Genomic DNA, 19713 nt, shown 5'->3' with positions numbered 1-19713 from the left:
GCGAGGGGGCGTGGCTTCGTTGGAAACGGGTGTAGATGGAACCAGGCTCTCCTCCTGCAGAGACAGCGGCTTCACCCGTTCCTCCAGCTCCTCTACCTCCTCTACCTCCTCCAGCTCCTCCAGCTCCTCCACCTCCTCCAGCCCCTCCAGCCCCTCCAGCTCCTCCACCTCCTCCAGCTCCTCTACCTCCTCTACCTCCTCCAGCTCCTCCAGCTCCTCCACCTCCTCCAGCCCCTCCAGCCCCTCCAGCTCCTCCACCTCCTCCAGCTCCTCCAGCTCCTCCAGCTCCTCCAGCCCCTCCAGCTCCTCCAGAGAGAGACATGGTGAGTTCACCTCGGTACTGTAGACTGTGTGCAGAACTCCAGCGGAGGCTCGGAGGACTGGCTGAAGTGTGAGAGACTGTGGACTTTTTTATTATTGACGATCCTACACACTGTTTAGACTAATGTATATGTAAATGAGCTCAGTTCTGATTGGTTGCCTTGGTTGTATTGGGCCTCATTAAAAAGCATTGCGGACTAAAGCACTCCTTTAATATGTTTTATATAAATATATATATATATATACTAATATACTAAATAAATACTGTCATATATAATATGTATAATATCTAACACATCGAGGCCAAAATATAATATAATATAATAACAGGGGGAAGTAGTTTACCCATGTGTAGTAAACACACACCTACACACTAGCAAACTAGGGGTAGTGAGCACACACACACACACACACACACACACACACACCCAGAACAGTGGGCACCCAACTCCAGCACCCAGAGAGGAGGAAGGGCTTGAGCCTGGGCATCGAACCCACAACCCTGTCAGCAATAGGCTGGAGCGCTAACCGCTGAGCCAGCGCATTGGCTCCACAAAATATTATATGGAGGCCACAAGATAAGATTTAGATGAGATAGCAGGACTGCGTTCTGACTGAATCCTTTAAAGCATCATATTTTTTGTTGTCATATTTTGTCTGATTTCATTATTAATATTTTTAATAAATGCCGTTTGTCTGGAAGTCGCGTTATAGCCTTGGGGGCTACGGCGGAGTCGAGCCTGTAGACCTCGATGCAATCTAATGTTCGACCAAACTGCTGGTGCAAAAAAATAATTAATTAAATAAATACAATAAAATAAATACATAAAATAAATAAATAAATACAATAAAATAAATAAAATAAATACATAACATTAATTAAATAAATAAATAAAATAAAATAAATAAATAGCACTGTTGAGATTCATTCATGCACTAGAAAGATGAGCCTGATATGCTGAGTGCCACCAAAACAGCTGTGGAGGCATCCTGTGGTATCTGTCAGCAAGACGTTCCAGCAGAACCTGTAAGTTGGATCAGTCATGGATTTGATGAGTGATGTAAAAGGAAACCAGGCGAACCTCCAAAGTCCAGTCCAGATGCTTGTGTATGTTTGACGGTGGACGGGAGTTAGCATGGGCAGGGCGGGAAGCAGGGGTGCAGCACTGTGTGTTGTGAGGTATTCCTCACATGCTGTCCCTCTATCCATCTATCCTTCAGGTAGACCAGGACAGCAGGAGCATCCCCAGCCGAATGAAGCCCATGTTTGGGTCCACCGACTCTGTCATTGTATCCTCTCCTGACTCTAACCACGGCGATTCCTGCGAGTTCGCCCTACAAAGTGGAAGCGAGATGATTGAGGATGACCACAGCAGGAGCCAAGATCCCCTGAAGCCTCGGTACGGGTGCAGCAGCCCAACCGGATGGACGTCTGTCTCTTCATGTGAGCTGGACCTGGAGCAGGAGTGGTACCACCTGCCCAGGAGCAGTCCCGTCATATCCCGCAAGGCCCGCTTCCGAGCCTCAGAGGGGATCGAACTGCAGCCTTCGGAAGGATCCTCTGCCATCAGCTTGTCTTCAACACCGCCATTCCAGAACCGAACGTCCTCAGCCTCGACCCGGTCCGTGCTTTCCAACACGCGGGAACCTCCAGTAGGATACGTAGATGCTTCTTCAGCACTGAGACCATCTCAGATGTTTCCTCAAGCTGTTCCTCCTCCACAGCAGGTCACAGTACTGGAAGACAGTGACGAGCAAGATTCTTCAGAGTCCCAATCCCCTCTGGAGTCCAGGGGCTTGTCCCTGTCTGATGGGATGGTCCAACATCTGAATGGGAGTCCACGGCAAGGGAAGAAGAACAGAGCCAGCTCTGACGCGCCCCTAATCTCAGGTGAGCCGACATCCTGACCCATAGCTTATGGCTAGTGCATTATCTTGGGGCTAATGTATTAGCTTGGGGCTAGTGCATTGGCTTGTGCCTAGTGCATTAGTCCGGGGCTACTGCATTAGTGTGGGACTACATGTTAGCTTGGGGCTAGTGCGTTAAAGCTAACGGCTAATTTAGCTCGTAGCACACCGTGCTGTGGTCTGACCGCTCTCACATGAGCTTCTTATCTGACGTTGAAGGCCCTGTGAACGAGAAGCAAATATCTGAAGACCTGTACAGGAACAGTATGGACCTCGACCAGGTAACAGACCACGTTCATCTGCTGGAGCAGAAATATGAATATTAATTCATACTTTCTTTATGAAGCTCAGATTGTAAAAATGTGTGTTTACGTGCCTGCATGCAGGAGAACGCTCACTTTGTGGTGGTGGACATGGTGCTGGAAGTGCTGGAGGCCGTTAAATGGTCCGTATCTCAGCAGAAGTTAAAACTCACAGGCGTGCCGGAGGACACAGAGACACCCCGGAACTCCAAGACGCACTCTTTCACCTTCTCCGACAGCGGTTATGACGGTAAAACTCGTAAAAATAGGAGTTTGTGTCATTTCTGGATTTGCACCAATTTTGCAAAGTTGGGCATTTTTTGCAAACACAGGAATTTACCAGGAGACGCGTCGATTACACGTCAGAACTTTTACAGCTTTAAACTCATATAATACATATAAAATAATTTAGTGTAGTTATTTTAATAGTTTATGAAATAGTTTGCCCAATTTGTACACAGCATTTCTCTAATATATTTTTATTTTCATGATAAAAAATAATAACATAAAAAATTGTGTTTCTGTACATTTACATTTGCACAAATCTTCTCCTGCAAATGCAGGAATGTATATGAATACATGAAACATTTATTTTTTGATATTATGTATCATAATACCCCAAAACAGTGACAGTGTCTTTACTAATTGAAAATGTAATATTTCTGTCTGAAACTAGGGTTGTTTATGTAGTACTTTTTTAAACACAAGTTGGGTTCAAAGTGTTTTACATAAAAAAATAACAAATAGCAAAATTGCATTAAATAATCCTATAATTACACAATTACATTACTTTAGTAGTGTATTTATAGAGTACTATGTAATGTCTGTGCGATCATCATCACAATACCTGTTATTGTAATTGTCTAATAATAACAGTGTAAATATTTTCTAGCTTGGGGCTAGTGCATTTATTCACTTATTTACACCTGGAAAATCATTTGAACAGGGGTGACCACAATTTCCTATAGAATTTAATTATTATTAATTATTTAAGTTATTATTATTAATTAAGTTAGAGAATCGGAATCAGAATGAGAGAAACACGAATATGACATTTAACAAACACACAGACTGTTAATAAGTATTACACTGAGAGAGAGAAATACACTGAACAATACATAGAATAAAGAATAATAAGTTGGACATTATTCTACATGGACATATTATATTATATTATATATACAATTAGATTATATATATATATATATATATATATATATATATATATATATATATATATATATATAATTATATAAACATTTACAGAAACAGAAACATCTGTACAGCTGTGCAAATAGCCATAATGCAAATGTTATGCATCAGTACTGTGCTGCAGTGAAGTCCAGTTTGGTTCAGGGAGGTTTAGAAACTCAGGTCAGTTATAGATTAGGGTATAGATTATGTTTATAGATCAGGTTTATAGATTAGGGTATAGATTATGTTTATAGATCAGGTTTATAGATTAGGTTTTAGATCCGGTTTATTGATTAGGTTTATAGATTAGGTTCGTAGATTAGGTTCGTAGATTAGGTTTATAGATTAGGTTTATAGATTAGGTTCGTAGATTAGGTTTATAGATTAGGGTGTGAGGTGTCCACTGTGGTTTAGGAGCACTACAGCTCTGGGAAAAAAAGCATGTAGATATTAGAGCTGTGCAATATGACAATATTTTATCATATTGTGATCAATTTTGTTATCGTTATACGCAATATGCTTTTATGAGTGTATCGTGGATATCGTGGAAATCATGGTACTCAGTATGGGAGAGTATTTGGGTGGCAGTTTTAAAAAATGTTACGTGACAAAATATCATATCAGATCAAATCAAATTTATTTGCATAGTCTTTTACAACTGTTGTCACAAAGCAGCTTTACACAATCAGTGTGTACATAATTAGTAAAAGACAAAAAAAATCAGTAACATAAGATCTAAGACCCCCAGTGAGCAGCGAAAGACCACAGTGGTAAGGAGAACCTCCCTCAGAGCTGGAGGAAGAGACCTTGGGAGGAACCAAGACTCACAGGACCGACCCGACCCATCCTCCTCTGATCAGAACTATTTATTGATAAATTATGCTCAGGTGTGCAGCATATTCATAATCATAATATAATAATCATGGTGTAGAATAACTAAATATATAGTCATAGCAGTGATGGTCAGAGTAATGAGAGTGATGATGGGTATTAGTGGTAGTATTAGTAGTGGCAGATAGTTAAGAGTTCAATATCGTAAAATATGCCTTTAAATATCGTGATATCCATTTTTTTCCATATCGCCCAGCTCCAGTATATAAATAATCTACATTAACATACATTAACTGTACAGTTCTTGCAGTTTTAATGAAGGTCAGATGCCGTTGTTTTAACATGTGAGGTTTGTGAATTCGTTCTTCTGAGCTTATGTTCTTACGTCCTGCTTTCTTCTAATCCCGTGTTTTTCTCAATGAGTGGCCTAATGCTCGGCCTGTGTGAATTCCAGATTACTGCGGGCGCAGATTCTCCTCCAACAGAAGCTCTTGGACCTCCGTACGCAGGTGCGTAGAGTCTCCACTGCAGTTGTCTTCCACTAGTTGGTGAAACCCACGGATAGAGACAACTTTTCTTACTGCAGTTATGACGTGATATGTTCCCACTGGTTTACATTACAGTAAAGTTTGCGGACGCCCCATATAAATGAACACATTCAGCTACTTCTAACACACACAGCTTGTCTAGTCCCTGTAGAGAAGAAGTACTGCCAATAGAATACGACCCTCTGGAGCAGATCAACAGCATGACCCTATTGGCTCCATGCTGCCTAATAATGCCAGGCCTTGGCTAATAGAGGGGTGTAAAGCCCCCCAGCATTGAGGAGCTGTGGAGCAGTGGAAGAACTGTGCTCTCTGGAATTATGGTGGTGGAGCTCCATCCAGTACTTTTTGGGATGAGTTGGGGAATTAGGATGATGAGGTGGGGTGGTGATCATCTACTCCAAAATCTAGTAGAAAGTCTTCTTCTCTGGACAGTAGAGACAGTTACTCCAGCAAAAGCAGGATCAGCTCTTTTTAATATCCTTGATTTCATAAGAAACAGAGAATGAGCAGGTGTCCCAATACTTTTGTCCATATAGTGTATCTGCAGTTACAGTTTCTAGTGGTAATTGATGACTTGTTGAAGTTACATTAAGGTGATATAAGTTACGTATGAATATGGCCAGTCATAATGACTTTATAGATCTACAGATCTGACAGCTATGTGCGTGTGTGTGTGTGTGTGCGTGTGTGTGTGTGCGCGTGTGTGTGGGGGATGTTTTTTTTAGGTCCCTAAAGACCTCCAGGTGCTCTGCTGAAGGCCTCGCCCAGCGTTTGCTGACAGAACTCAGGAAACAGTGGGTGCTCTCAGAACAGCCCTTCAGCTGTGAGAAACCAGGCCTGACTCTGGAGGAAGTGAGAGTAGCAACACACACACACTCACACACACACACTCACACACACACACTCACACACACACGCAGAGTATAAACAGACACATGGTCTTACAAGTATGACAGGTTTTACACTGCACTAGTTTAGTCATTAACATTCTCGCTCATTGTTTTTATGTGCACTGAATGTACACTGAATGGACAAAAGTATTGGGACACCTGCTAAATCATTGTTCCTTCCGAAATGCAAGTCTTATTATAAAGTGGTACAACAGGCAGAAATGGGCCTTAACGAATTAATCTGATTGCGGGTATCGTGTTAATCTAGGACTAGCATGTGAGAACTCTGAGAGGATGTGGTGTTCAATCAAACGCAAACATTGTGGCTTTACAGTTCTTACTACATATACAGTTTCACACTCATGCCAACTGATATCCAGCAGCAGTCGAACGATTGGAGCTGGTATCAAGTCCTGAACTCTGGTCCTGTTTTTTTGGCTCCAGTTTCCGCTGGAAACCGTCTCCATGGTGACCGGGGGCGGAGTCAGGCTAAGTGAGGAGATCCGGATGAGGAGCAGGATGAGAGGGACGCTAACTTGGGCTCCGCCCCGATTCCAGATCATCTTTAATGTCCAGCCGACCCAGAGGTGAGCACGAACCTGGAGCACGGGCTCCACAAGGCCTCTGAATGCTGACGTCAGCAGTAGATCTGGTGGGAGGTGGGATCTACACGGCTGAGTAGATCTGTAAGAGCAAGACCACCACAGTGAGAATACACACCAATCAGCCGTAACATTAAAACCACCTGCCCAATATTGTGTAGGCCCCCCAGAACAGCTCTGACCCATCGAGGCATGGACTCTACAGGATCAGCAGATCCTTTAAGGTATCCTGTAAGGTGTAAGTTGGGCGGGACCTCCGTGAGCGGCGATTAAACCTTGGGACGTCCATGACCCTGTCGCCGGTCACCGCTTGCCCTTCTTCAGAGCACTTTTGGTAGTACTGGAACACCCCACCCCACAAGACCCGCCTAATGTTTCGGAGATGTTCTGACCCAGTCGTTGTCTAGAACATCACAGTTCGTGGTTCTTGTCAAAGTGTCTCAGATTCCTTCAAGAACCGACTGAGGAGCTGCTGGAACCAGATCATCACTGTTATTTACTTCACCTGGCAGTGGTTTTAATGTTATGACTGATAACTAATAAAGCTAAAAGGTAGGGCAGAACTTCCACCGACATGTACTAGATATCAGGTCAGTGAGGAGAACACGTCCTCCCTGTGTGTGTGTGTGTGTGTGTGTTTACATGTGTGCGTGTTCACAGTGGTCTGTCTGTGCAGGCGCAGCGACGTCATTGCCGCTCAGCACTTCCTCTGCGCCGGCTGCGGGACCGAGGTCGAACCCCGTAAGTGACTGAAACTGCTCTTCACACCAGATACAAAATAGAAGTGATATCACAGCTCAGCCCTATCTTCGACAAGTCATCTATTACCAGTAGAAACTGTAACTGCAGATGCACTATATGGACAAAAGTATTGGGACACCTGCTCTTCTCTGTTTCTTCTGAAATCAAGGCCATTAAAAAGAGTTGATCCTGCTTTTGCTGGAGTAACTGTCTCTACTGTCCAGAGAAGAAGACTTTCTACTAGATTTTGGAGTAGCACATTGCTGTGAGGATTTGATTGCATTCAGCAATAAGAACATTAGTGAGGTGAGGATGTTGAATGATGATCACCACCCCACCTCATTATCCCCAAATCATCCCAACTCATCCCATACAAAAGTATGGAGCACCACCACCATCATTCCAGAGAGCACAGTTCTTCCACTGCTCCACAGCTCCTCAACGCTGGGGGGCTTTATACCCCTCTACTAGCCCAGGCCTGGCATTAGGCAGCATGGTGCCAAAGACTCCAGAATAAGAGTCCTATTCTTTTGGCAGTACTTCTCAAAAGAGACAAGACAAGCTGTCTGTGTGCATTTCATTTTCACATCTGTGTCAGCAATGGGTGCAACTTCCAGCAACTGAAACAACGTTTCTAACACTCATTAGAAAGGGTGTCCACAAACATTTGGCCTGTTTTTAATTAGGTCATCATCACCCGCTGTGCTTCCTCTCTTGCTCTTCCAGGGTACATAAAGAGGTTACGCTACTGCGAGTACCTGGGCAGGTACTTCTGCGACAGTTGCCATAGCAGCGCGGAGTCTGTGATCCCGGGACGGGTCCTGAGTCGCTGGGATTTCGGACGCTACCCTGTGTGTGGCTTCTCCAAGCAGTTGCTGGACTCCATATGGGAGCAGCCGCTGTTCAACCTCAGCGTGGTGGCCAAGAGCCTGTACGGCCAGGCCAAGGAGATGCAGAGATTCCGGGTGTGTGAGTAGCGACTGGTACGGTCGAGTCCGACCGTGGTGGGTTGGGGGGGTGGTTAGATTTGGAGTCATACCGGCAGAGCCGAGCTCAGACTGAAAGCAGAAAATCCACTCCTGGGAACGAGGCGTAGAGCTGGTTCAGAGAGTGGCTTAAGCGCTTTAGCTAAAATTAGATAAAGAGCCAGAGGTATTTCACATAGGGACAGATTTGTGTGTGTGTGTGCTGCTTGAACAATAGTCCATGTCATATTTTATCAGCAAGATTATTATTATTAGTATTAGTATCATTTTAAAATTGTTATTAATAGCGGTTGCCCTAAAATCTGTTCAGTAAACCCGGTTAAACTGATTATCACTACTTTAAGTCATTATTTTAGGCCATTTTGGCTCATTTTGAAGCTCTTCTATGAATATCTGAGGGGTTTCGGTGTCTGACGTCTCTAGTTAATGCTAAAGCTTCAGCCTTGAGGCTCTGAAGGACAGCAAACAGAAAGGGATGTGTTATTTTTGGGGGTATGAATCTCTCAAACCATACAGTAAAACAACCTATAATTTATTTATTTATAAGTTTATATATATATATATATATATATATATATATATATATATATATATATATATATCAATTACCCAACCAGTAAGTACTCTGGTTTGGGATTTGAACTTGCAAACTCACTGTATTGATCACATTGACTCCGCCTACCCACCCGTAACCCAGGTGTCTTTTATTTTGGATTAGCGATGCAAATGGCGGTGGTCTCCTAGGTAACGCCTCCTAGATTTACTTGATATTTTATACTTGATTCTTCTAAAGAGCAACAGATCATAAGTCCGATGGTCTAAATTGAAGAATTTTGCTGATTGGAATAAAATGAAAAAGTGATGTCAGAAGTGGGATTTGAACCCACGCCTCCATTCGGAGACCAGAATCCTCATTTCTCAGGAAGGTCTGAACCTTGAGTCTGGCGCCTTAGACCGCTCGGCCATCCTGACACTGCTGTTGTGTGGCCTCAGAGTGGTGTAACTATCTAAGCGCTGGATCTGTTTTGGGGAGTTTATAATATTTGGGTGGGTGGGCACTGCTATCACATTGTGCTACTGAGTTGTAGCTAACAGGCAAAAGTGAGTAAGACTAGTTTGGAAAAGTAAATTGAGTAAAAGTCCACAAAACGAGTTTTCATCAACACAAACTATCATACAGCAGTTTCTCGAGTCTCTAACAGTTCATTTAGATCATATTGATCAGATCTTTACAGCAGATCATCCAGGTTTAGTCATTTTATTCATTGGAATAAAACAAAAAAGTGATGTCAGAAGTGGGATTTGAACCCACGCCTCCATTCGGAGACCAGAATCCCCATTCCACAGGAAGGTCTGAACCTTGAGTCTGGCGCCTTAGACCGCTCGGCCATCCTGACACTGTTGCTGTGAGGCCTCTGAGTGGTGTAACTATCTAAGTGCTGGTGACATTAGGGTGGGTGGGAAGGTAAACACATGCTAGTCTTTACTCTCGCTGCGCTGCTAGCACTGTGTGATGGAGCTACGTAGCTAACAGCCAAAAGTGACTAAGACTAGTTCTGGAAAGTAAATGGAGTAAAAATCCACAGAACAGCTGCAAGTTTCAGTTTTCACCAACATAACCCTCACATCCAAGCCTCCTGGAACTGGTTTGACTGGGAGACTCGTTCGGTAGCTGTTAGCACACATGCTAATAACATCAGTGTTAGCTACAGAGCCAGCTAATGTTACCTTTGTGAATAACAAAATTGAAAATAAGCCTACATCTTTAAACCTACAAGATACTAAAGTATTAACAACCATAAAAACTTTACAGTAAATATAAACAGTAAAAGTCCTGTCTGGAAACTGCACAGGAACTTTTACTGGTTTATTAATCACACAGGTGGTGCTGATATTACACAGCAGTTTCTCGAGTCTCTAACAGTTAATTAGATCATATTGATCAGATCTTTACAGCAGATGATTTAGGTTTAGTAATTTTGTTCATTGGAATTAAACAAAAAAGTGATGTCAGAAGTGGGATTTGAACCCACGCCTCCATTCGGAGACCAGAATCCTCATTTCACAGGAAGGTATATGAACCTTGAGTCTGGCGCCTTAGACCGCTCGGCCATCCTGACACTGCATGTTTTATAGTCTCAGGGTGGTGTAACTATCTAAGCGCCGGTGACATTAGGGTGGCGTGGGAAGGTAAACACATGCTAGTCTTCACTCTCGCTGTGCTGCTAGCGCTGTGTGAAGGAGCTGCGTAACTAACAGCCAAAGGTGACTAAGACTAGTTCTGGAAAGTAAATGGAGTAGCTGTTAGCACACATGCTAATAACATCAGTGTTGTTTACTGGTTTATTAATCACACAGGTGGTGCTGATATTACACAGCAGTTTCTCGAGTCTCTAACAGTTAATTTAGATCATATTGATCAGATCTTTACAGCAGATCATTTAGGTTTAGTGATTTTGTTCATTGGAATAAAACAAAAAGTGATGTCAGAAGTGGGATTTGAACCCACGCCTCCATTCGGAGACCAGAATCCTCATTTCACAGGAAGGTCTGAACCTTGAGTCTGGCGCCTTAGACCGCTCGGCCATCCTGACACTGCTGCTTTAAGGCATCAGGGTGGTGTAACTACGCTGGTGACATTAGGGTGGGCGGGCACTGCTATAACCGGTGCTACTGATTTGTAGCTAACAGCCAAAAGTGACTAAGACTAGTTCTGGAAAGTAAATGGAGTAACACAGGCTGTCCCATTACCCCCTCACATCCAAGCCACCTGGAACTGGTTTGACTGGGGGACTCATTCAGTGGCTGTTAGCACACATGCTAATATTATCAGTGTTTTTTTAAACACAGGTGGTGCTGATATTATCCAGTTTATTTAGATCATATTGAACAGTTTATAAATCAGAGGGTCTTTATTGAAGAATTTTACTTATTGGAATAAAACAAAAAAGAGATGTCAGAAGTGGGATTTGAACCCACGCCTCCATTCGGAGACCAGAATCCTCATTTCACAGGAAGGTGTATAAACCTTGAGTCTGGCGCCTTAGACCGCTCGGCCATCCTGACACTGCTGCTACTTTAAAGTCTCAGGGTGGTGTAACTATCTAAGCGCCGGTGACATTAGGGTGGCGTGGGATGGTAAACACATGCTAGGCTTCAGTGTTATCGGAATACGTAGCTTCCATACGTAACTGCTAACATTAGCAACAGAGCTAGCTAGCTAACAATACCTGAAGCGATTCTAATTAAAATGTTTATGTTCCACCTTAAATGATCTACATTTTGGTGCTAGTAGACGTCCAATTCTGCAGCACTGTTTAAGGTGGGATGGAAATTTGTATAATCTGTCTCGCACGTTGGGTAGCCTCCAATATGTGACCACGCTGACTCTGCCTTCCCACCCGAGACCCAGGTTTCTTTTATTTCGGATTAGCAGCGCAAACAGGTGATCTCCAAGGTAACACCTCCTAGATTTCTTAATATTTCATAGTTGATTATTCTTGTGAACAACAGATCATTAATTCAGATGGTCTTTATTTAAGAATTTTGCTTTTTGGAATAAAGTGAATAAGGCATGTCAGCAGGGGGATTTGAACCCATGCCACCATTCAGAGACCAGAATCCCAATTTCTCAGGAAGGTTGGAAAGGAAGGAAGGAAGTGCCTCCAAGCGCTGGAGCTATTTATGGGCGTTTGCAACATTAGGGTGGGTGGGAAGGTAAACACATGCTAGTCTTCACTCTCGCTGTGCTGCTAGCGCTGTGTGAGGGAGCTACGTAACTAACAGCCAAAGGTGACTAAGACTAGTTCTGGAAAGTAAATGGAGTAGCTGTTAGCACACATGCTAATAACATCAGTGTTGTTTACTGGTTTATTAATCACACAGGTGGTGCTGATATTACACAGCAGTTTCTCGAGTCTGTAACAGTTCATTTAGATCATATTGATCAGATCTTTACAGCAGATCATTTAAGTTTAGTCATTTTGTTCATTAGAATAAAACAAAAAATTGATGTCAGAAGTGGGATTTGAACCCACGCCTCCATTCGGAGACCAGAATCCTCATTTCTCAGGAAGGTCTGAACCTTGAGTCTGGCGCCTTAGACCGCTCGGCCATCCTGACACTGCTGTTGTGTGGCCTCTGAGTGGTGTAACTATCTAAGCGCTGGACCTGTTTTGGGGAGTTTATAATATTTGGGTGGGTGGGCACTGCTATCACATTGTGCTACTGATTTGTAGCTAACAGGCAAAAGTGAGTAAGACTAGTTTGGAAAGTAAATGTGAGAATGTAAAAGTGAGTAAAAGTCCACAAAACGCTGGAGGAGTTTTCACCAACACAAACTATTATACAGCAGTTTCTCGAGTCTGTAACAGTTCATTTAGATCATATTGATCAGATCTTTACAGCAGATCATTTAAGTTTAGTCATTTTGTTCATTAGAATAAAACAAGTAAAAAGAGATGTCAGAAGTGGGATTTGAACCCACGCCTCCATTCGGAGACCAGAATCCTCATTTCTCAGGAAGGTCTGAACCTTGAGTCTGGCGCCTTAGACCGCTCGGCCATCCTGACACTGCTGTTTTGGGGCCTCAGGGTGGTGTAACTACGCTGGTGACATTAGGGGGGGGTGGGCACTGCTATAACAGCCAAAAATCACTAAGACTAGTTCTGTAAGGTAAATGGAGTAACACATGCTGTCCCATTACCCCCTCACACCCAAGCCACCTGGAACTGGTTTGACTGGGGGACTCATTCAGTGGCTGTTAGCACACATGCTAATATTATCAGTGTTTTTTTAAACACAGGTGGTGCTGATATTATCCAGTTTATTTAGATCATATTGAACAGTTTATAAAAGAAGAATTTTAAATGAAGAATTTTACTTGTTGGAATAAAACAAAAAAGTGATGTCAGAAGTGGGATTTGAACCCACGCCTCCATTCGGAGACCAGAATCCCCATTTCATAGGAAGGTCTGAACCTTGAGTCTGGCGCCTTAGACCGCTCGGCCATCCTGACACTGCTGCAGTGAGCTCTCTGAGTGGTGTAACTATCTAAGTGCTGGATCTGTTTTTGGTAAACAAACACTAGCCTTCAGTCTTATCATTATTTTTCATAAAATTAAATGAATAAAACATTTTCTATGAGATATTATGTTTCTATTCCTGTATATAAAAAATGTCATGCTGTCCTTATTGTTGGATGCGCTGTGATAAAAATCAAGGAAATAAATACAGAAATAGATAGATAGATCCCTTTGGTGTTGACTTTAATAACTACATTAAGGCCAGATTCTGCGTGTATGATTATATAATGAGCGTATATAATACACGAAGACGATGCTGGTCAGTCATTATGCTCTTCTTGTTCTCAGGAGCTACAGGAGCAGCTGATATCCATTAAGAAGCTGCTGAGAGCCTGCAGACTGTCCGACGGGTAAAGAACCTTGCATCTTCTGTTTCCGAAGTCTGCAATGACCCTGAGAAATATTCTTACACCGAAGTGTGTCGATAAATCACAAGGCCTCCATTACGTCTTAGCTACGTTAGCCTCGTAGCTCCAGTGTAAAGCTTGCAACAGAAGGCTAAGGCTAATGTTTGAGGCTGGTCTCTCTGCACAGGGTCCTGACTGACTTCCAGCAGCTTCCGTCCCACCTGACCGAAGAGCTTCACCTCTTTTCCATGGACGACCTCGGCAAGGTCAAACGGGGTCAGCTTCTTACCGCAGGGAAGGCGGTGCTCCGGACAGCTGCGGCCCATGTGGAAGCTTGTGAGGTGCGTCATTAAATGAATCCCAGTGGTGCTGAGGTTTGCTAGCCTCAGTGAGCTAATTCGCTAAGAAATTAAATTTTGTAATACACTGTATGTCCGAATGTTTCTACTACTTCAAGTTGCACCCATTGCTGACAGAGATGTGCAAATGCACACACAGAGTAAAGCAGGTAAACATGAACCCCCAATAAAAGCAGGACAAACTCTTTATAATAACCTTGTTTTGGGAAGCAATAAGTACGTGAATGAGCTGGTGTCCCAATACTTTTGTCCATATAGTGTATTATGTTTTATGGGAAACAAAACATACAGAGACTGTTTAAGGATTTGCTTTGACTTGATTGACTTTCAGGTTTGAAATCTGTAGTTTTGTGGCCTTCCTGCTTGTCGTTGCTAACAGTGTAGATGCTAGCTTGCTAACTAGCTAGCTAACATCACCAGCAGTCATGTACAACCGGAGTAGTTTGCTATGCAAGCCCAGGTTTAACTTAGCATATTAATAGATATTAAACTGGAATTGTTTTTTTATTTCAGTATTTTAAGTGGTGCAACTGTCTAAGCGCTGGCCAGTAGGTCTGGGATGGGAGGTCATGAGACTGGGTGGGTAATATAGTATGAGCTATATGCTGACCTTTACCCTCTCAGCTTGGTGGTATTGTATCTGATAGGGGGGCCTAGCTACCGGGACGAATTTTGGGGATCAATATTTCAGTGGATTTACTTAATTTTTTAATGTTGGTTCTGGATTGACAGTTTGTACTGAAAGTAGATGTTTTTGTATGATAATTTTAATAAAAGAAACAGGCCCTCAGAGTGGTGTAACTATCTAAGTGCTGGTCCTGTTTTGGGGAGTTTATAATATTTGTTTTTTTAAACACACAGGTAGTGCGGATATTATCCAGTTTATTTAGATCATATTAATCATATTGAACAGATAATTTTATAAAAATTGGAGAAAAAAAAAAAAAGTGATGTCAGAAGTGGGATTTGAACCCACGCCTCCATTCGGAGACCAGAATCCCCATTTCACAGGAAGGTGTATGAACCTTGAGTCTGGCGCCTTAGACCGCTCGGCCATCCTGACACTGCTGCGGTGAACCCTCAGAGTGGTGTTACTATCTAAGTGCTGGACCTGTTTGTTTCTGCTCAGAAGGAGATTTCATAGGATAGTCGTACCGAGGCTGCAGCCTAGCTACCGGGACAAATTGTGGGGCTCTTTGACACATTTTGGGGATCAATATTTCAGTGGATTTATTTAATATTTTAATGTTGGTTATGGATTGACAGTTTCTACTTAAAGTAGATGGTTTTTGTATAATACTTTTAATAACAAAAGGACATGTCAGAAGTGGGATTTGAACCCACGCCTCCATTCGGAGACCAGAATCCCCATTTCACAGGAAGGTCTGAACCTTGAGTCTGGCGCCTTAGACCGCTCGGCCATCCTGACACTACAGTTGAGAGTCTTCAAAGTGGTGTAACCATCTATAAGTAGTGACAGTAAAACACATGCTGTTACAGTCCCATTACCCCCTCACATCCAAGCCTCTGGAACTGGTTTGACTGGGGGACTCATTCAGTAGCTGTTAGCACACATGCTAATAACAGCTACAGAGCCAGCTAATGTTGCCTTTGTAAATAACAAAACTGAAAATAAGCCTACATCCTTAAACCTACAAGATACTAAAGTATTAACAACCATAAAAACTTTACAGTAAATATAAACAGTAAAAGTCCTGTCTGGAAACTGCACAGGAACTTTTACTGGTTTATTAATCACACAGGTGGTGCTGATATTACACAGCAGTTTCTCGAGTCTCTAACAGTTAATTAGATCATATTGATCAGATCTTTACAGCAGATCATCCAGGTTTAGTCATTTTATTCTTTGGAATAAAACAAAAAAGTGATGTCAGAAGTGGGATTTGAACCCACGCCTCCATTCGGAGACCAGAATCCCCATTCCACAGGAAGGTCTGAACCTTGAGTCTGGCGCCTTAGACCGCTCGGCCATCCTGACACTGCTGCTGTGAGGCCTCTGAGTGGTGTAACTATCTAAGCGCCGGTGACATTAGGGTGGCGTTGCTGCTGTGACGCTGCTGCTGTGTGTCCTCTGAGTGGTGTAACTATCTAAGCGCCGGTGACATTAGGGTGGGTGGGAAGGTAAACACATGCTAGTCTTTACTCTCGCTGCGCTGCTAGCACTGTGTGATGGAGCTACGTAGCTAACAGCCAAAAGTGACTAAGACTAGTTCTGGAAAGTAAATGGAGTAAAAATCCACAGAACAGCTGCAAGTTTCAGTTTTCACCAACATAACCCTCACATCCAAGCCTCCTGGAACTGGTTTGACTCGTTTGGGAGACTCGTTCAGTGGCTGTTAGCACACATGCTAATAACATCAGTGTTTACTGTTTTTAATTAAACAATTTTACTCATTGGAAAAAAAAACAAAAAAGTGATGTCAGAAGTGGGATTTGAACCCACGCCTCCATTCGGAGACCAGAATCCTCATTTCTCAGGAAGGTGTATGAACCTTGAGTCTGGCGCCTTAGACCGCTCGGCCATCCTGACACTGCTGCTGAAAGGCCTCAGAGTGGTGTAACTATCTAAGTGCTGGGCTCTGCCCTCTACAGGCGTTAGGTTAAACATATCAACATAAACATACTGCTCACCGTCGCCCTCTTAAGGCTGCACTGACCAGCTTCAAAGAAACGATCAATGCTGTTAAAGTGCCGCCGTACAGGATGATGATGATGATGATGATGAAAACTCTCTCTCTCTCTCTCTCTCTCTCTCTCTCTCTCTCTCTCTCTCTCTCTGTAGCTGTGCCAGGCTAAAGGCTTCATCTGTGAGTTTTGTCGTGGGCCGGACGTCCTCTTCCCATTCCAGACAGACGTCTGCACTCGCTGCCATGGTCAGTCTTTCTCTGCTAACCTCACACAGACCCTGTTGACCCTTAAATGAGTAAACACCATTTAATTCCAGCATAGAAGGAAAGGCCATGTAGATTATTTCCCTATGATAAGATTTTTATCTATATCATTATCACATAGCAATAATTGTGAAATTAATGATAATGAAAAAAATTTAAAAAATGCTTCAAATGTTTTAAGTCTTTTTTATTATATTAGTATTTTATATTTTTTAAGATTTTCTTGCAGCCAGACAAAGCTTTTGTCCAGCAGAGGGCACTGTAGCTTCCTGTGCATGTTTCAGAAACTGTGCTTAAAAACCAGTAAAAACCAGTAAAAACCAGTGAGTTACATTACTCTCTCTCTCTCTCTCTCTCTCTCAGACTGCAGGGCTTGTTTCCACACTGCATGCTTCCGGGACGAGCAGTGCCCCAGGTGTGCCCGTCTGCAAATCCGAAAGAGCCTCCAGAGTGCAGCGTCCCTTTAACTCTTCCACGACCTGTTCATTGCCAGGTTATTAGGTCTGTGCTGGACTATGGCCCTCGTTGCCCATCCCTGTTCCAGACCCTTCCTCCACAGCCCAATGCTTTTGGGTGTATCTGACTCTGGTTCCGGGTACAAAAGCTACGCAGTGCAGCTGGGCCTCCTTGGCTGGAGTTTGGAAATCCCGTACTAGAGTCCCCTGCTTTCTTAGGAAGCTGCTCGTCTTCTTTCAGTTCTTCTTTTACAGCTGACAGTCAGCCGGTCCTCGGGCTGCTCTTTAGCTCTGTGATGAATGGTGGGGATTTTCAAGGTTTCTAGTATTTGTCCTTTTCTTTTTTATATTGTTTTTTTTAGGCTGAATACTGAGTATTCACAGAGAATAAAAATGCTGTGCATTAAAAAATACAAGTCTGGAAAATACTCAGATCTATGTTTTCATTATTTTAATACACACAGATGGTGTTCGATATGATTTGTAATTTGGCATTATCAAGTATTCTCAAAAAGCCATGTATTATGTCAGAAAAAATCATTTACTAAAAGTATTCATACATACTTATTTTTATTTTTTCACACTCATTTTTATAATCAATTAATTTTGTAGTGTTATATATTTGATATAATCTGACTGATTTATATACTATTTTTAATTCTACGATGTTAAACATGCCTTCATTTATTCAGATCTAAATACCTATATATTTTAAAAATCACAAAAATGTGTATATAAAAATATATATGCACAAAAACCTTCAAGCCGGAGACTACAGAGGTATTTCTACTTGTTTTGATTATTTTAGAACAATAATTTTGTAATAACATAAAATGCAACAATTTCCTGACCTGCAAGTCTGTTCATATCACACACTAAACAGATAAATAAGCGAAGCCACCTTTGTTTAACAATTTTGCTTAAAAGAAGAAAATTAAAAAGTCATGTCAGAAGTGGGATTCGAACCCACGCCTCCATTCGGAGACCAGAAGCCCCGTTTCACAGGAAGGTCTGAACCTTGAGTCTGGCGCCTTAGACCGCTCGGCCATCCTGACACTGCTACCACGCTCCCGCTGCTGCGGGTAAGACTTTTGGGGCACAGGCTTGTGCGGCGTCCTCCCGGTGCTCTGGATGAAACAGCGAGTCGCGTAGAATCAGAAACCCCGCCGCTGAAACTCGGTTTCCAGTGACACGCGACTTCTGCTGGAGCTCCAGCTGCGAACACGTTGGCCTGCTTGTTCGCCAGACAGACAGACAGAATTCCGCCGTTCCACCTTAAATGGCGCTGCAGTAACGCTCAGAGCTGTTGACGCGCCTGAATGGAACTGTGGCCCATTTAAGGTGGAACGGAGAATTAGGAAAAACAAGCTAACTAAAGCGCCGTTTTTAAGCGTTCGCTTTGTTTACATGGTTAAACCTGCGTTAATTATGAAATTAAAAGTAGCTTTAAGAGAAAAGGTGATAAATTAAGTCGAATAGTCTCTGTAAAACATTTTTTTGTAGATTTTGTAGTAGCACTCTTCAGATTTTCGCTTTACCTAGACATTAAACTGCACACTTTTCATTCCGGCCTCTACTTCAGTTTATATAAGTAATATTTCTCATCTCTACATATCTCGATTTAACCTAATATTTTTACTTTGTTCCTTTAAATCGTTTTATATGAGCGGACAGTCTGCAAGCATATCCCCACTACTGCCGTGTATGCAACACATTTTTAACAGAACATTATTGCTGTTTTTCAATCCAGTAATATCTCTGCGCATTAGACAACTCAGTTAAATAACTAATTGTGCATAAAAAAGCAGTGTTTAATAAAAGGGGAGAAAAGGTAGTGTCAGAAGTGGGATTCGAACCCACGCCTCCATTCGGAGACCAGAAGCCCCGTTCGCGAGGAAGGTGTCTGAACCTTGAGTCTGGCGCCTTAGACCACTCGGCCATCCTGACAGCTGAGCTCCTTTCACTGATTTCTGCTCTTATAAACCAAACATGATCCATAATAACAATAATAATAATAATTATTATTATTATAATTATTGTAGTAATATATATATAATATATAGCTACGAGTTGTGTATTGTGGTACATTTATAAATAGCTAACTCATTAGCTAGCTAACCTAGCCAGCAGCTAGCTAGCTAACAAGCTAACCAATATGAGTGACAGTGAGCGAAATACTACAGTGCAGATAGCTAGCTAGCTAAATGCTATCTATGTTATCTAGTATTGATTT

At 42.5% G+C, this 19713-nt stretch overlaps 1 protein-coding gene and 14 non-coding genes across 15 annotated transcripts; 1 reads left to right on the top strand and 14 right to left on the bottom strand.

Moving 5' to 3' along the window:
* Positions 1–82: 82 nt before the first annotated feature.
* On the top strand, positions 83–17897 carry rubcnl (rubicon like autophagy enhancer). Its single transcript, XM_072686669.1, has 13 exons — positions 83–323; positions 1543–2212; positions 2449–2510; positions 2616–2781; positions 5011–5065; positions 5830–5956; positions 6439–6581; positions 7273–7337; positions 8064–8302; positions 13696–13757; positions 13942–14095; positions 16917–17007; positions 17389–17897. The coding sequence occupies exons 1-13, from the start codon at positions 321–323 to the stop codon at positions 17490–17492; spliced, it is 1941 nt and encodes a 646-aa protein (XP_072542770.1). The 5' UTR covers positions 83–320; the 3' UTR covers positions 17493–17897.
* trnal-caa (transfer RNA leucine (anticodon CAA)) lies at positions 9186–9295 on the bottom strand. Its single transcript has 2 exons — positions 9258–9295; positions 9186–9231 (listed from the first exon to the last, which is right to left on the bottom strand). It is a non-coding gene; the product is annotated as a tRNA-Leu (tRNA).
* On the bottom strand, positions 9611–9720 carry trnal-caa (transfer RNA leucine (anticodon CAA)). Its single transcript has 2 exons — positions 9683–9720; positions 9611–9656 (listed from the first exon to the last, which is right to left on the bottom strand). It is a non-coding gene; the product is annotated as a tRNA-Leu (tRNA).
* Positions 10332–10443, bottom strand: trnal-caa (transfer RNA leucine (anticodon CAA)). The gene is made up of 2 exons: positions 10406–10443; positions 10332–10377 (listed from the first exon to the last, which is right to left on the bottom strand). It is a non-coding gene; the product is annotated as a tRNA-Leu (tRNA).
* Positions 10808–10917, bottom strand: trnal-caa (transfer RNA leucine (anticodon CAA)). The gene is made up of 2 exons: positions 10880–10917; positions 10808–10853 (listed from the first exon to the last, which is right to left on the bottom strand). It is a non-coding gene; the product is annotated as a tRNA-Leu (tRNA).
* On the bottom strand, positions 11278–11389 carry trnal-caa (transfer RNA leucine (anticodon CAA)). Its single transcript has 2 exons — positions 11352–11389; positions 11278–11323 (listed from the first exon to the last, which is right to left on the bottom strand). It is a non-coding gene; the product is annotated as a tRNA-Leu (tRNA).
* On the bottom strand, positions 12336–12445 carry trnal-caa (transfer RNA leucine (anticodon CAA)). Its single transcript has 2 exons — positions 12408–12445; positions 12336–12381 (listed from the first exon to the last, which is right to left on the bottom strand). It is a non-coding gene; the product is annotated as a tRNA-Leu (tRNA).
* Positions 12785–12894, bottom strand: trnal-caa (transfer RNA leucine (anticodon CAA)). The gene is made up of 2 exons: positions 12857–12894; positions 12785–12830 (listed from the first exon to the last, which is right to left on the bottom strand). It is a non-coding gene; the product is annotated as a tRNA-Leu (tRNA).
* Positions 13231–13340, bottom strand: trnal-caa (transfer RNA leucine (anticodon CAA)). Its single transcript has 2 exons — positions 13303–13340; positions 13231–13276 (listed from the first exon to the last, which is right to left on the bottom strand). It is a non-coding gene; the product is annotated as a tRNA-Leu (tRNA).
* Positions 15065–15176, bottom strand: trnal-caa (transfer RNA leucine (anticodon CAA)). The gene is made up of 2 exons: positions 15139–15176; positions 15065–15110 (listed from the first exon to the last, which is right to left on the bottom strand). It is a non-coding gene; the product is annotated as a tRNA-Leu (tRNA).
* On the bottom strand, positions 15433–15542 carry trnal-caa (transfer RNA leucine (anticodon CAA)). The gene is made up of 2 exons: positions 15505–15542; positions 15433–15478 (listed from the first exon to the last, which is right to left on the bottom strand). It is a non-coding gene; the product is annotated as a tRNA-Leu (tRNA).
* Positions 16003–16112, bottom strand: trnal-caa (transfer RNA leucine (anticodon CAA)). The gene is made up of 2 exons: positions 16075–16112; positions 16003–16048 (listed from the first exon to the last, which is right to left on the bottom strand). It is a non-coding gene; the product is annotated as a tRNA-Leu (tRNA).
* Positions 16553–16664, bottom strand: trnal-caa (transfer RNA leucine (anticodon CAA)). Its single transcript has 2 exons — positions 16627–16664; positions 16553–16598 (listed from the first exon to the last, which is right to left on the bottom strand). It is a non-coding gene; the product is annotated as a tRNA-Leu (tRNA).
* A 528-nt stretch (positions 17898–18425) lies between the features above and the next one.
* On the bottom strand, positions 18426–18535 carry trnal-caa (transfer RNA leucine (anticodon CAA)). Its single transcript has 2 exons — positions 18498–18535; positions 18426–18471 (listed from the first exon to the last, which is right to left on the bottom strand). It is a non-coding gene; the product is annotated as a tRNA-Leu (tRNA).
* A 780-nt stretch (positions 18536–19315) lies between these two features.
* Positions 19316–19427, bottom strand: trnal-caa (transfer RNA leucine (anticodon CAA)). The gene is made up of 2 exons: positions 19390–19427; positions 19316–19361 (listed from the first exon to the last, which is right to left on the bottom strand). It is a non-coding gene; the product is annotated as a tRNA-Leu (tRNA).
* Between the last annotated feature and the right edge of the window lie 286 nt (positions 19428–19713).

Source organism: Salminus brasiliensis, chromosome 8 (genome assembly GCF_030463535.1).
Source record: "Salminus brasiliensis chromosome 8, fSalBra1.hap2, whole genome shotgun sequence".
Classification (NCBI taxonomy): Eukaryota; Metazoa; Chordata; class Actinopteri; order Characiformes; family Bryconidae; genus Salminus; species Salminus brasiliensis.
The sequence above is the reverse complement of the archived record's forward strand: the minus strand, read 5'-3'. Positions and strand labels throughout refer to the sequence as shown.

Bases quoted from the DNA above. Each gene is read 5' to 3' on its own strand.
- rubcnl (XM_072686669.1), top strand. The intron at 2,213-2,448 runs GTGAGCCGACAT...CTGACGTTGAAG, and splicing joins TGACGCGCCCCTAATCTCAG to GCCCTGTGAACGAGAAGCAA. The intron at 2,511-2,615 runs GTAACAGACCAC...GCCTGCATGCAG, and splicing joins ACAGTATGGACCTCGACCAG to GAGAACGCTCACTTTGTGGT.